The sequence below is a fragment of the Azolla caroliniana genome, unplaced genomic scaffold (genome assembly GCF_043228905.1).
Source record: "Azolla caroliniana isolate FFs.n. ecotype wild unplaced genomic scaffold, voAzoCaro1.0.p SCAF_20, whole genome shotgun sequence".
Lineage (NCBI taxonomy): Eukaryota > Viridiplantae > Streptophyta > Polypodiopsida > Salviniales > Salviniaceae > Azolla > Azolla caroliniana.
In genome coordinates this window covers 13,407,359-13,422,162 of record NW_028230455.1, presented here as the reverse complement: position 1 = coordinate 13,422,162, position 14,804 = coordinate 13,407,359, and the positions used below count along the sequence as shown (strand labels likewise).

The window sequence follows — 14,804 nt, the reverse complement described above, 5'->3', positions numbered from 1 at the left end:
CACCTGTGTCCCTTATTTTTCTATGTGATTTTCCTGACAGAGAAACATCTAGTAATTTGCTTTTCTCGCCGTAATCACTTGATGAGTATGCTATGATATCATTACCATTAGAATCTTTAGAAAAACTGATTATCGGCTATTCATGATTATATTCCAAACCGTTTAGCTTTAGGAAGTTTGAGTAAAAGACATTCTTCATTTATTTAGTTTGGTTACTAGGATTGACAAGTTAACATAAGCATAATGGTCTGATTGGCCATTATGGTCTTTTAGCTGCCATTACAGACGATATATATTTTGCTCTGTGATGTTTCTGCCAACTTTGCTTTTTTGCAGAGCAAACAAACAATAGTTTCAAGCATTCCAGAATACTGCATTAGTTGAACGTGAGTACAAAAGGCTAAAAGAAATATAGAGATTACACAGCTATCAAGTTTACAGACAAAAGTACTCTTGTTTCTACTTGTGGTCCTGCAAAGTTTTTAGCATCATTAATCTTTTATGCTTCTAGATGGCCCAAAACGATAGTTCGATGATTGATATTGTCACTAATCTGCATTTAGTTATAGCCATTAAATCATAAGTTCTAAAAATCAAGGGCCAGAATGATAGTCAGGGTAACTGATGCTCAACTGAAGAAACATCCTTACTTTCTAACTTTATTTATCTTCATATCCTTAAATAGCTTGTCTCATCACTTTACCTGTAAAGCACTTATTTCAAAGGTGATATCAGAGCCTTGACAGAGTATGATTTGGAGCACATTGCAGAGATTCTTTATTTGAGATGTAGAGAATGCACACGATGTTTGCAGATTATTAATTCACTATATAGATGATAATGTAAATCCGCAACCATATGAATGTAGTGATGTTCGTCATATATTGTGTGATGGTTGAATCTAAATTTTGAGTATTTATATGTATATTCGCAAATTTATTGAAGCCATAAATCAATTTGGAATTTTTTTATAGTACTAATATGAATCAAAGAGGAATATGATTCAAGGCTGAGAGGAGACATTAGCAGAAATGGCGCCACCAATTTATCTAAATTTGGAGTTTTCAGTAGTATTTGATTTAACTTCAAGGTGGCTACTTATTAGTAGTGGATACAAAAAAGGCACTACATAAAACTTGTCTTCTGTTTCTCTTAAAAGTGCTCCAAGAGTGGGTTTGTAACATGTTTTTATCAAATGGAATGATCATTAATGGCTTCTCTCTCCTAGTTACGCCTTTTGAGCTATTATTCTAGGAAATTTTATACCTATCCAAGAATCCAACATCGTTTTTTATCATGTGTTGTTTTCTATGGCAATGGAACAATTTCAAATATTTAAATGAGTTTCAATTCTAGGTCTCTTCAATATCATTATAGAGTTTACCTTATGTTACTTTAACAAGTCAAATCTTCACTTGAAGTAGATAGCTGAATTTCACATGTCCATGAAAACATACATGATGTATATGGACATGCTTTGTTTTTGTGAATCCCTAGTTTGGTTCCAGTTGTCAAATATTGGGTATTGACCAAAAAATTCCACAATGTGTACAATTGTGGATTGATTTAGTGCCATGATCATTTGGTACTGTTGCCATGATCATTGGTATTGTTACCATGTACATCTAGGATGTATGACCACATATTAAACTTCACATCTTTTCTACCTTCAAACATGTTTATGTACACTCTTGTAGTGTTTATTTGTCATGATGTTTTTTTTTTTCCAAAAAAAAACCTCCTTCCATTAGTTATAAAATTTTACAAAATGAGACGATTATGTAAAAATCCTTGAAGGGACGCGATAGTTCCATCTTATGTGGATGCCCATTAACTCAAGAAAGGGAGAGGACGACCATTGTTGGATGAAGGCTATTTGTTGTCTTTCAATTCCCTCGGAGTCGCCCTTAAGGACATCATATTGGCTCTTTAGAGTGGCTACAATTTCACTCCATATCTCTTGCAGTAACCTTGTTGGATGTGCGGTTTGGTTGGAGAAAACTTGCCTACATCATTGTTTCCATAGAATCCAAAGGGCTATTGGGTTGACCAATTCCAACACCTCTTGAGATTTGTCATTAGGAGGAATGGAGTGGACATTGCCATTGGAGGAGAAAAGGACCTCTTGTGCTTTTATCACCAAAGTCATCCCCTCCTCCTGATGCTCGTATCTGCCAATTGCGGCCTGCCATGATAGCCAACATATATTTCCCCACTTGATTGAGCCTTGCACCTGGCATAATTACAATAAGTGGCCAACCCCTCGCCATATTCGATGGGACGTTGGGCAAACCCACAGAGCGTGTCGTATTGATTCTATTGCATGTGGGCACTCTACACAATTAGGAGAGCTAAGGTTCCCACGTTGCCATGCTCCCACCAGTAGGGACTTATGTAGTGTATGTTAATATATTTGTAAATATTAGGCAATGCATCACATTGTGCCATGCTTGATGTACTATATTGTTTGTGATGAAAAAGGGTCATCATCAAAAGACGACTTTTTTTAGCAAGAAACAAATAACATGTACGGGATGCCTAGGATGGGCAATTGATAAATTCCCATCTTTGCCCATTTTCCTCATATATTTGATTTGATAAAAAGCTTCATAGCAATGAATATGTTGAGAAATGTGTTTGATTAAGTTTCCTTAAAATGCCTCCATGTGTCCAAAGTTAGGGCCATCTCAAGATCAAAATTATGTGTGCAAAATTAGGACCATCTCAAGATCAAAATTTGGCTACATTTGTGTAGTTTAACATTGATATGGAGGATCATAGATGAAGCTAAACATAATGGAATAATTATTAAGGATTAATCAAAGACAGACCAATAGGAGTATATATTAGACGCTCAAGATAGATGTGGATTGTGATTACATTGTTATTAGACTCATCATCATTGAGGTTATATGGGCTTTCATACAAGAGGTATAACGTGATCATGTTCATTGAATGCCGGAAGATCTAGCAAGGTAATGGTGCAACTTCTACGAATGTATTGCCTTTGGTGAGGTTCTCTTGCTACTCCGACAACAATATTTAAATTTGAAGCTCTTGGACTTTTGATGAAGGTGTTATTATTTGGCATTCTCTTTAGAAAATGGTATAAACCAAAACATAGTATGTCCTCCTCAAGATTTTAAAGAACATTTAACACTCATAGAGTAATCATATCAATGTAACGCATTTGTAGAGGCAAATTAAGGGATATATGCAAGTTCAAGTTGATTGATTTGTCTTTTAAATAACTCTTTATTTTTCTTTCTAGCATGTGATCATTCATGTCTAAGGTATGGAATGTTATGTTGAATAAGTTGAAATCGTGTGACACAAATTGTATAATTGAATTATTAACCTTCATGATATTATTGGTATTGTTATGATACCGTTGTGTGAAGTTATTCCAACATGTTGTCCCTAACACACGTTGTGCCTTGTATCATATGAACTTACATATATGTATAAAGTCAATAAGGATTCTTAAATGCATTGTTTTGAGTTTGATCTTATAAGCATTAAACCTCCCCTCTCATCAAGTGAACGTACTGAAACTTACTAATGAGAATTAGGTATACACAAGAAAAGCATATTACTATGTCTAATTGCCTCATTAGTGTATTATATAGAATGCAAAGTGTAAACTATTAGTTGCACACTTATCCATATCGATGTTGAAAAAACTAGAAACCAGCTTAAGCCACTTAAGTGGACCCTTTCGTATGAACTTAAACATACATACGATAGCACTTAGCAAAAGGTTACCATTCTATTTTTTTGCTTTAAATAAGGGTGTTGTTTTTATGTTTCTATACTTATAGTACCACACCGAAAGTGCCTCATAGTTATTTTTTATGTTAAACACTAAAATGATGAAAAACCACCTAGAATACAATGATATAAACTGTAATTATCATGATTCTCTTTACATGTGTGCAAAATTAAAATCAGAAGCCAAAGTTTACATATTTGAACATACCCTACCATTTTGGACTCAAAATCTTATTTCTAGTTATTCGTAGCATCTCTTTTCTCACGAATAGAACAATATGCCTCAATAGGTGGTCTTCAAATAAAATCACTCTCTGCATCATGGATTCATGTCTATGATGTGTCGTTTTAATGTTGACAATGGACATTGCGTGTATGATTCAATCATGACCTCACACATTTATAATTACATTTGTATCGCATAACATCACCCAAGAACATGATTTAGCATGTGTTTCCTAATACTTTAATGTTTCCGAGATGTGATTTCCTTCTTTTGAACATAAGTTTTTAAATTAAAAAGAGAGTTTTTTAGGTACAAAAGGACAAAGGTCTTCATCCCCCAACATTTTAAGAAATCTTTAAATATATGAGCTTTCCTTCTTCTTTTTTGTCTATGATGGTCTACACTCAACATTTTCATGGTTTGTTAGACTACACTCTAGGATAGTTGCACACTTGCAAAGAGAACAATATACACTTAGGAAAATCAAAGGATTGGTCGAATGAACCATGTGGAAGGAAATCATCTAAGGGGTTTCTTTGTATAAACCTCATCTTGGAGGTTTGGTTGCCAAAAAAACGAAAACTTATTATCAATTACTCAAGGATGTAGAGTACAGACACTCCTATATGGAATATAAACAACCACAAAGAGATGCCAATAGTGGGCTTTGCATTTGTAGGCTTTCTAATGCATGCACCTTCGTTTCGTAGCTTTGTCAATATTATCTATCTTGATATTCGTTTGTTACTGACCTCACTATTGATTTAATGTGCATTACGTATTCATTACTCTTTATTTGCCATGCAATAATTAACCATCTCTACATTTTTCGTAGCCAAAACTTCCTCTTTAAACGTCCCACTTGAAATTCCTAAATCAATAACAACTCTCATTTGATTGATTTCGTGTCATTAGTGGTGGAAGCCCATTCATATCTGCTACTTCGCAACCTTTTGATATTGTTGCTAATTATTAATGCTCATTACATTTACTCGTTTTCCTTTAAATCATTTCAATGCACCTTTGAGAATTTTAATTTAGTCAAGAAAGTCAGACATCTATTAAAGGTTTCCTAAATGTTTCAATTAATAAGTGTTTAATGGTAAGGCCACTTAGAAAGAAAAATCCATTCCTAAATCATGAAAATAACATTATATAAGAAAAATGAATTAGCATCCCTCTATAAGAAAAATGATTTAACATTATTGTTTAGCAACATCAAAGTATCATTAATATCCAACCCATGGTGTGTGAGCTTACTCTCCCATCAAGTTTAATTATGCTCCTTGATTATTTCGGTCAATTCATCTCTTTTCTTTAATCCAATAAATAGATTGGACATAATTATAAAAATATAATATAAGGTAATATGATCCTCCTTTGCATGTAATAGGACAACCAAAACTACAACATTGGTAGAAACTCGATTGAAAGTGACACATGCACCAAATAATATAATCTCCCCGTATGTATATTACATCAAATATAACTCAACGGAAAATTGTCGCGGAATAACAATTATCTTACAATGAGTTTACATGTAACAATATTATAGAGGTCAATTTAAGGCCAATGATTTGGAGAAGTAATGGAGTATGTTACAAGCATACTTCTCGTGAAGTTCATGGGGTTCAATTAAATCTCGAGATATACCCAACAACCAAAAGAAGACCCTTTTCAAGACAATGTTATGGATGCCTATGGTTCTAAGTTCTAACCTTAGATATAGGTATTCCATCTATATACAAGGGTGCTCCACTTGTGCATGATATCCACTCCCTATTCATGGATCCAATCTCATACTATTGAAATAACTTGCTCTAAGTGATTTCAATGTGCACACCCATCCCAAGGTTGGTGATTGATGGAAGAAGGGGTCTAGATTCCATCTCTCAAGCAAGTTGAGGAGATAGTTCAATTTGTAAAAGACAGAACAATCAACAATGAGGTCTCCAGTTTAGAGTGGATTAACAATTGAAATTTTAGCTCCACCAAAATTGAACGAAACGCCATTGGAAGTTTTTTTCTAAAATGTTGGAAAAAGTTTGTCCAAGGGTTTCACTTGATACATCCATGGGAAAACTCACAAATGAGCCATCACATATTCTTGCCCCCTCATGTTATGGTATCTCACAAGCTGACACAATATTCTATGATTTTGTTTGAAAGTAGATAACGGTATCTCTCCATGTTATGTTACTAGTAAGAGTATGCAAGCTAAAACTCAATTGATTGATGTTACGATCATACAAATCTCTTATGTATATGATTGTCACTAGTCTTGCCTAACTATTTCACATGCATTAGACAAGAAAGAGGCAATTGCCTCTAGAATGTTTCAAAAGATACTCCTGCCTAATTCTCCCACATGCAATAGGCAAGCAGTGCCAATTCCATCTAAACAACTCGCTCAAGAATCATATGTGCATTAACACGAAAGAGATGTACCAGACTTTATAAAGAAGCAATTCAACATATCAAATTGGTTCAATGTAGATGTGAATCTTTGCAAACTCCCTCCTATTATTGTGTCATTTGCTACATTGTCCATACTATGTCTTTAATATTAATTTCTTAATTTTTTCTTGGGTATTTCTTGTCTCTTAGTTATAGACTTTCATTGTTTCATTCATGGCAATTGAGAGAATAACACTTAGTGGTTGCGTAATGAACACAACTATATATTTGAAGGATCATCAAAAAACATGATGAATATTACGATAATGACAATGATCAAATCAAGAGGACATAATAGTATCATGTTTATCATCCATAACTAGCACAATGCAACTGATACAATGGCTTTATAGGGCTTTCGCCAATCCTAACTACCAACATTTCTTTGATGGCCTAACCATGGCTTACCTTACCCAATTGCGAAACAAATTTGTTGGGCTTGAATATACATTTTTTAAATAGAAGAGGCAACTTTTTATGCAACCATAAATATGCTTTTATCCCCCACTCCTGTGGGGGACATAAACATAGTTAGGGTGTGATGTAAACGTGGTTAACACTCAAGTGGATAGGGATCACAGTTAGTTATAACGCTCGTTTGTGCCGTGAAAACTTTGAAACAAGATGTTTTCGATAGTGCAATATTCGCTTGCTTGTGAATTAGCTATGGACGAACATCTATCCATACACGTTTTGTCTCTTCTAGGAGAGAGAGAGAGTTCAAACAAAGCCCCTCTTTTTCCGAAAATGTTACGACACATCAACTTGCTTCTTGCATATGGTAGGCCTAAGCAAGAGTCTTCATCATCTCTAAAATCCATTTTGCTTGAGTCCCTTCTTCTCCATGGGGTGGAATTGGGCTAGGACAAAGGAGGCTAGAGATTTCATTGTGTGGAAGCTCATCATAGTGTTTCGCATGTTGTACGCACGCACACACACACACACACACAGTAGTAGTTGTTCTCGCTGGAGGCCAGATCTTAAAGAGGACAAGTCGATGGAGTTGAGCCAAAGCACAGAGCGATTCAAGGATGTGGAAGTCAAAGAACCGCATGCACAACAATGGTTTCAACACTCTTGTTAAGAGAATGGATGTTGTATGTGGGTGATGGATACGCCCACAAGTCAAAAGAGCGAGGAAAGACTCTTCTATTCTAGAGGTGGTCTCTCCCACCCTTTCTCTTCTTTTTATCGTAATTCATAATTATCTCCCACCTTTTCTAGTTTTTATTGCAAAATTAGGTTACCCTATTGGTACAACCAACAAACACTTTTGTCTTGGGTTCAAGACCCAAATTTCTAACCTTTCTTCTATTATTTTGTACATAGATCTCTTAAATCACTAGATGCCATTGTGGAATGCGAGGTTTGAACCCATGACCTTGTAATCTCCACATGGCAACCTTACCAACTGAGCTACATCTATCGAGGCAAGTCTTAGCAATGGGTGCGGTTCGGTTTCTTGGTCTTGAAACCAAACCAAACCACACAGTTTTAATTTTATGAAGCCATTTAAACCGAACAGTTTAAACCAAACCGTTTATGAAAAATTTAGAACCAAACCAAACCGCACTGTTTAAATTTTATGAAGCCATTTAAACCGAACAGTTTAAACCAAACCGTTTATGAAAAATTTAGAACCAAACCAAACCGATAAACCTATAAACCTTCAAAACTTTTAAACCTTCAAACCAAACCACATAAGCCGAAACCGTTAAACCGTGAAATTCAAAACCGAACCGAATTGAAACCGCTAAACTGCTAAACCATGAAATTCAAAACCAAACCGAAACCAAACCACACTGTTTAATTTTTATGAAGCCATTTAAACCGAACCTTTTAGAGCTGAACCGTTTAAAGCAAACCGTTTATGAAAAAATTCGAACCAAACCAAATTGGTTTATCATAAATCAAAACCAAACCAAACCGTTAAACCGTTAAACCGTGAAATTCAAAACCAAACCGAACTGAAACCGATAAACCACTAAACCATGAAATTCAAAACCAAACCGAAACCAAACCGGATCATAATATTTGAAACCAAACCGGATCATAATATTCGAAAACAAACCAAATGGTTTACTTATCTTTGAACCAATAAACCACTTAACGGTTCGGTTCGAGCCGAAACCGTGCCCATCGCTAGCAAGTCTCTTGCTCGCTCTCTTTCTTTCTCGCTTCTATTGAGTACATACTGTTTTGTTGTGTATTGTGAATGTAGGCAAATATGTATGTATGTATGTAGATGGGTGTGGGGTGTGTGAGACAAATATCTTTTCACATGTGAATAATGCAAGCACAAAGAGAGAGAGAGAGAGAGAGAGAGAAAGAAACAGAGCATTTTGACCCCCCCCACCCCAAAAAAGAGAACAGAGCATTTCCTTCTCCTTCTCCTTCTCCTTCTCCTTCTTGAGAGAGAGAGCATTTTGCTTCTCTGATCTGTGTGTACTACACCCAAAAACTACTGTATATTACTCTCATTGTTTTATTTGATTCAAGGGTTTCAATCCCTCTCTTTGTAATCTAGAAGTAAAGAAATGAAATCCATTCTACAGTTCTCTGTCTTTTCATCTGTGTATATCCAACTGTTTTGTTCTGTTTTTGTTTTTGTACATGTATTGTTTCTGGGAGCTTTATGTATTTGTTTTTTTTATCATCCATTGACTTCACTTCCGTTCTTTGCATAATATATGGGAAAATCCTCATCGTTTGCATCAAGTAATGCTGTAAAAAAAATGTTAAAATATTTTATCTGATTGCAGAATTACATTTCTTTCTTTTTTCAGATTGGGGTTTGTTTGTTCCCTTCTTCAAGGAGCAGAGGGGAGAGAAAAGAGTGAGAGAGCAAGGAAGACAGGAAGAGGAAATACAAGATCAAGAGCATTTGTTAAGAAGGGATACTTAAGACTCTTATTGTCCGTAAGGATTTATCCTTTCTTTGATAAGAAATAAACGAATTTAAGAGGAAAAAAATAGCATGTGTTTGCCTTAGTAGAATCTTTATATGTAATTCGCACATCATGAATGGGTTGTATTAATCTTTAGGTATAGCAGTAATAGATGAATGGGTAGTTGAAGAATTATATGATACCTATTGCCGAGACTTCGTCATGTCTTGGATTAGGGAGGATAAGTACCTTAATGGCACAACAACACGGCCCCACTTGGATTGATCTTTAGATATAGCATAGGAAGAAATATTATGTAAGCACACGTCAATAGCTTGTATTAACCTTTAGATGAACTTAATCATGGGTGTTTGTGTGTTTACAGCTTATATAGTTCAGCATTGGTTTGTCATAAGTTCCCGAATGGATGATACCACATCGAGTGAAGATGCCCTCTGGAAGATTCCATATTGTGCTAGTAGTGTTCATTTACAACCATGCTCTTCATCACCATCCTCCTCCGCCTTAGTCTCGGGAAAGAGGATATGTTATAACGATTATGTTCAAGGAGAGTTTCCATTATCAGCGAATCCATCCATTGTCCTTCATGTTCTAAGTGAATGCAATCTCAATCCTGAGGATCTAGCTCGATTAGAGGCAAGTCTTAATAATAAAAGTAAAACAAACACAAAACAGACAAAAAGAAGAAGACACTAATAGATTGAAAAAGAATTTCTCTAGATACACTTATATTTTTACTCCATTGTGCACAATTTTGTGTTTTATGGGCCTTTATGTGTGGTGTTATATGATTCCTTTTTCTGTACTGTGCAGGGGACTTGCTCATTCTTCAATAACCCTGCAAATTTCCCCCCCGACTCCACACTCTCATTGGCTGAACTTGCGGCGTTGGATATGTGCCAAAGCAGAGCTATTTTCAAGCCAATGAACATAGAGGAAAAAGAGATTTTGAAACAAAGGTGCGGTGGATCGTGGAAGCTTGTATTGAAGTACTTGAAATCTGGGGAGTGTAGCTTTAGAAGAGAAAAGTGTCAAGCTATTGCTGGTCCTGGGCATAGTGTTGTCGTAACGGGATCAGGAAAAGTGTTTACATTTGGTTCAAATTCAACTGGTCAGTTGGGTCATGGTTCTTTGGGCCAAGAATGGCGGCCTCGAGTTTTAAGGTTAGCTGAATGCTCTGTTATGTCATCATTAATGTTTTTTGCATTGCAGTGAATTGTACCTGATGGTGTGGTCATCAAAATCTAATTGGATTTTTGTGACTGTAAATTTTGCATTGAATCCTACGGCATGGGTTGAGATAGAATCATGACTTTTCGTTATAATTTGCATGGAATCATATGTATGATATACGTCTAGGTCTAATAGAGATTACCAACACCCTTAACCCTATTTGATATTGTCATTAGCATCGAGGCCTATGGTGTTGTTTGATTGAATCTCAATCTGATAGAGATTTCAACAGATCATTGCAGGGGATTCGTGTCATTCAAGCCACGGCTGGGATTGGCCGGACAATGCTCGTCACTGATATGGGCAAAGTATATGCTTTTGGGAAGAACACCTTCAGCGAATCGGACCATGGGAGCGCCGGTGTAAAGTACATAAGTACACCCTGCCTTGTGGAATCTCTTGAAGGAATCTTTGTTGTTCAGACAGCGATAGGGAACTATTTCACGGCCATCTTGTCAAAAGAAGGACGAGTTTTTACCCTTTGTTGGGGATCTGATGCAAGGCTGGGGCATGGAACTGACAGCCAAGATTTGAAACCATATCAATTGATGGGGCCTTTAGAGCATATTCCTGTGGTTCAGATTGCGGCAGGGTTTTGCTACTTGCTTGCACTTGCTTATCAACCTTGCGGCATGTAAAAGTCTAAACCAACAGATGTTTTGACTCTTGATCTTTTGTGCAAGTAATGTGGAACCTGCTTAGCCAGATGGTTAACTATCTTGACTAAATCTAACTTGATTAACTCTACGGGGGTTTGTAGGTCAGTGTATTCAGTGGGTTGTGGACTCGGAGGTAAGCTAGGTCATGGATCGAGGACAGATGAGAAATATCCGCGCATGATTGAACGGTTACAGGAGATGAAATTCAACCCAATCTCAGTTGCTGCGGGGGCATGGCATGCTGCCGTGGTAAGCCAAGATGGTCGTGTGTGTACTTGGGGATGGGGCCGCTATGGGTGCTTGGGGCATGGGAATGAGGAATGTGAAGGAGCTCCTAAAGTAGTATCGGCTTTGCAAGGAGTAAAAGCCGTTCATGTGGCAACGGGTGATTATACTACGTTTGTCGTTGCAGACAATGGAGATGTCTATTCATTTGGATGTGGAGAGGCAAGCTTGGGTCATCTCAAGGTCTCTCTCTCTTTATACATAAACACATACATACATATATACATATGTGCATACATACATATATATATACATATACATACATATATACATATTTATGCATGTACGCATCAATGTACCCATAATCGCATGCTATGACTGCTAATATGACAGCTTTTATTTATTTCCAAATGATCTAATATGCATGTGCACATGCATATCCATCCCGCATAAAATAATCCAGTAGGCATACGCTCCATATGCATTGCATTTTGTATTGTAAAAGAATCCTCTACACATGTACAAATGCATCTGTATATCCACATCCGTATGCATATCCATGCACATACATTTATTCATGTGTCTGTCCATTTGCATATGTACGTGTCCATCCATATCCATATATGTAATTAGTTTTTGACTCGGTTGTCTAGTCCCATGGCCACGAGAGCGTGTTGTCTCCGAAGCTAGTGCTACCCTTGAAAGAGCAGGGAGCACATGTTGTGCACATAAGCTTAACAAATACGGAGACGTGCAATGCACATACCCTTGCTCTCACGGACTCGGGTAAGATTTATGCATTTGGAGCCGGTGACAAAGGCCAACTGGGAATAGAGCTCCTTGATAATGGAAGTGAAAGGGGCATGCCAGAACTAGTGGATGTGGACATTGTCAATTAGAGAAAGTTAATTCAGATGACATGGCATATATTAGTAATACTATAAGAAGAAGGCTCTCTTAATTTAGTCCTTCATTGCATCTGCACACATCCACACACACTTTATTACTCAAAACACTCTCTCAAGGCTATAGAAATTGTATAGGATTCCCAAAACTCAAACATGTGTCAAATACCTAGCTAGCTTTGTCACATTCTTGTAAACAATCATGTATTATATCCCCTGATGTCAAAATACAAGTCTTTCATGTTAATGTCACTTTTTCAAAGAAGTAAAATCTTTTGTATTCATTAAAAGCTATAAATGTTCTTTTCATGTCTAAAATGTCAGCATCTCAAAATAAAAGAAGTCAATTGCCAAAAAAAAACTTTTTTTTCATGACAAAAACTTAAAAAATGATAATAACCTATGCTTAATGAATTGTTGGAGAACATTAAATTATGTATTGCTACATTGGATTTGTTGGTATGTGACAATCAATGAATAGGACATAAAAGTTGGATAAGACTTTACAAGACTGAAGAATTTAGAGCTCACATTTTGTCTTCCAGCAAGAACAAAGAAAAACGAATTAAAGATGTAGAGTGGTGATGTATTTGGTAATATATGGAATTGGAGAAATCGATTATGAGGGCAACAATGATTTTGAAGCTTCCTTAGTTGCCTAAGGTGGGGAAAGGAAGCATAAAGGTTAATATGTTGACCCAATCATGTTAATATTGAGTGGAGAGAGCACATAAACAAACAATTAAGGCATGGAGCTTCCTCATTCATCAATCACATCATTAGAGGGAGAAAAGAGTTGTGAAACCTTATAAAGAGGGTGAAAGTAAGAGCAAAAAGAGATGAATGGGAAGTTGAAGGCATCTTGAGTTGCAAATGGCCATTCCATAGCTTAGAGTGATAACATTTGAAAAGGCATTATCCTTGTCAAGTTTTATATGTTGTATAGCCTAATCAATAGACTTATTTGGTGTTCCAGGGCTTATTTTGTGCCTATCAATAGGGAGAGTCATGTTGGTGTAGGAGGCATCTCTACCTCAACCTCCCATGTTTGACTATGTTTGAGAAAAACAAAGACATCCTCAAGGACACTCCATATTTATTTCATCCATCAAGCCCATTGAAGAGAAATAAATCAATTTGAGGAAGTGGTAGGCTCCAACATGAGCTACATCCGATCCCATAACTCCAAAGCTATAAATTCAATGCTAATTGTCACATAATAATGCCAAATTCCTAGATCCATTGTCCTCAGTTGATATGCCTCATATGTTGTGATTTCACTTTATTTGGTGTCATGTGAAATGACGCTTTCGAAACTACAAAACCACGTGCATGAATGATACCTTTCTTGTCCACCATGAGACTATATCCCTTTTTAAAGTAAAGGATTTTCAACCCATTGAGGATGTTAAATTGCTCTATCCTAATTGAGGATGGGATTGTGAATCACCTCACTTGCATATCATGTTCCTTCTAAGACTCATAGCGTTCAACAATCTTTGTTGTGACCCTTTTGGTGGTAGGAATAACATTCCATTGTACTTTAACTATGAATAGCTTTGGATGTGGGTATTCTCTTTCATGCGTCGCTCTTTACTTCAACTCCACTATAGACCTTTCGAGGGCAATGTTTGTAATATGTATATTATATGTTAATTCCACATCTTATACAATAGCCATTGACTGTCAATGAATCTCCTTGTTGAGAAGCTTTCGACATATCTTTTGAGCTTTATGAAGGTGTTACACAAAGTGGACAATATGCAAACGATCATGATGATTTGAATCTCTAGCTCTAGGTTCACATGCGGAACCTTTGATTGTTGAAGGAAGTTGTCAATTATTGATGTGAGATGCGACCCAATGAAATTCCTTCAAAATTTTATATCGATCCAATTCTTTGAATGTTGCTCTTAACTTTTCATGATACAAGATGAAGTAGGCATTGTTCGCTAAGTGTGAGTGCATTGTCAAGATAGCTAGTTGTTCCAAATTTGAGCAAACTTTATCCTCCATTTTAGTGGATCTCTTATTGTCAATAAGTCTCCTTTGAATAAGAATGTCATAAGATTCTTCCATAGAACGAAGTTGGTTCAATCAAAATTATGTACTTTTGAAATTTCTCTTCATAGAGGCGAAAAATCCCTTTGGAGCTTCCTATGTATGTAGTTCCATGCAATGAAGTGTAAGATGACATGGTGGTAGTTTGATGTTAATAACATTGTTGCTTTTTTAAAAACATTTGGAGCTAGTGAAAGTTGAAACTATTATGGCAGAATCATACTCTCTTGGTTCCCTCACTACTGGACCGAAAAATTGAGTTCCTCTAGGATTTTCTTCTTGATTCATAATAACACTTTGTGTTGCCGTCAAATATGAGAACCATTCCATTATCTTATTTCATTTCCCTATGAATGTG

General features: G+C 36.3%; 1 protein-coding gene across 3 annotated transcripts; it reads left to right on the top strand.

The window, feature by feature from the left end:
• The first annotated feature begins 8,854 nt into the window (after positions 1-8,854).
• On the top strand, positions 8,855-12,637 carry LOC147851122 (ultraviolet-B receptor UVR8-like). Of its 3 annotated transcripts, XM_087335666.1 has the most exons (7): positions 8,855-8,983; positions 9,241-9,373; positions 9,728-9,999; positions 10,177-10,526; positions 10,829-11,230; positions 11,357-11,723; positions 12,134-12,637. In XM_087335666.1, exons 3-7 carry the CDS (start codon positions 9,766-9,768, stop codon positions 12,377-12,379), a joined length of 1,599 nt encoding a protein of 532 aa, XP_087191792.1. In that variant the 5' UTR covers positions 8,855-8,983; positions 9,241-9,373; positions 9,728-9,765; the 3' UTR covers positions 12,380-12,637. The 3 variants fall into 3 exon arrangements, with proteins under 3 accessions (XP_087191792.1, XP_087191793.1, XP_087191791.1); XM_087335667.1 differs by having other exon boundaries at positions 8,855-9,369; XM_087335665.1 differs by having other exon boundaries at positions 8,855-9,373.
• The last annotated feature ends 2,167 nt before the right edge of the window (positions 12,638-14,804 follow it).

What these genes read in the sequence shown, in the direction of transcription:
- LOC147851122 (XM_087335666.1), top strand. Translation starts at nt 9,766, where the DNA reads ATGGATGATACCACATCGAGTGAAGATGCCCTCTGGAAGATTCCATAT. An exon ending in TGGCGGCCTCGAGTTTTAAG is followed by an intron (nt 10,527 to 10,828) that starts GTTAGCTGAATG and finishes AGATTTCAACAG; the next exon opens with ATCATTGCAGGGGATTCGTG. An exon ending in CAAGCTTGGGTCATCTCAAG is followed by an intron (nt 11,724 to 12,133) that starts GTCTCTCTCTCT and finishes TCGGTTGTCTAG; the next exon opens with TCCCATGGCCACGAGAGCGT.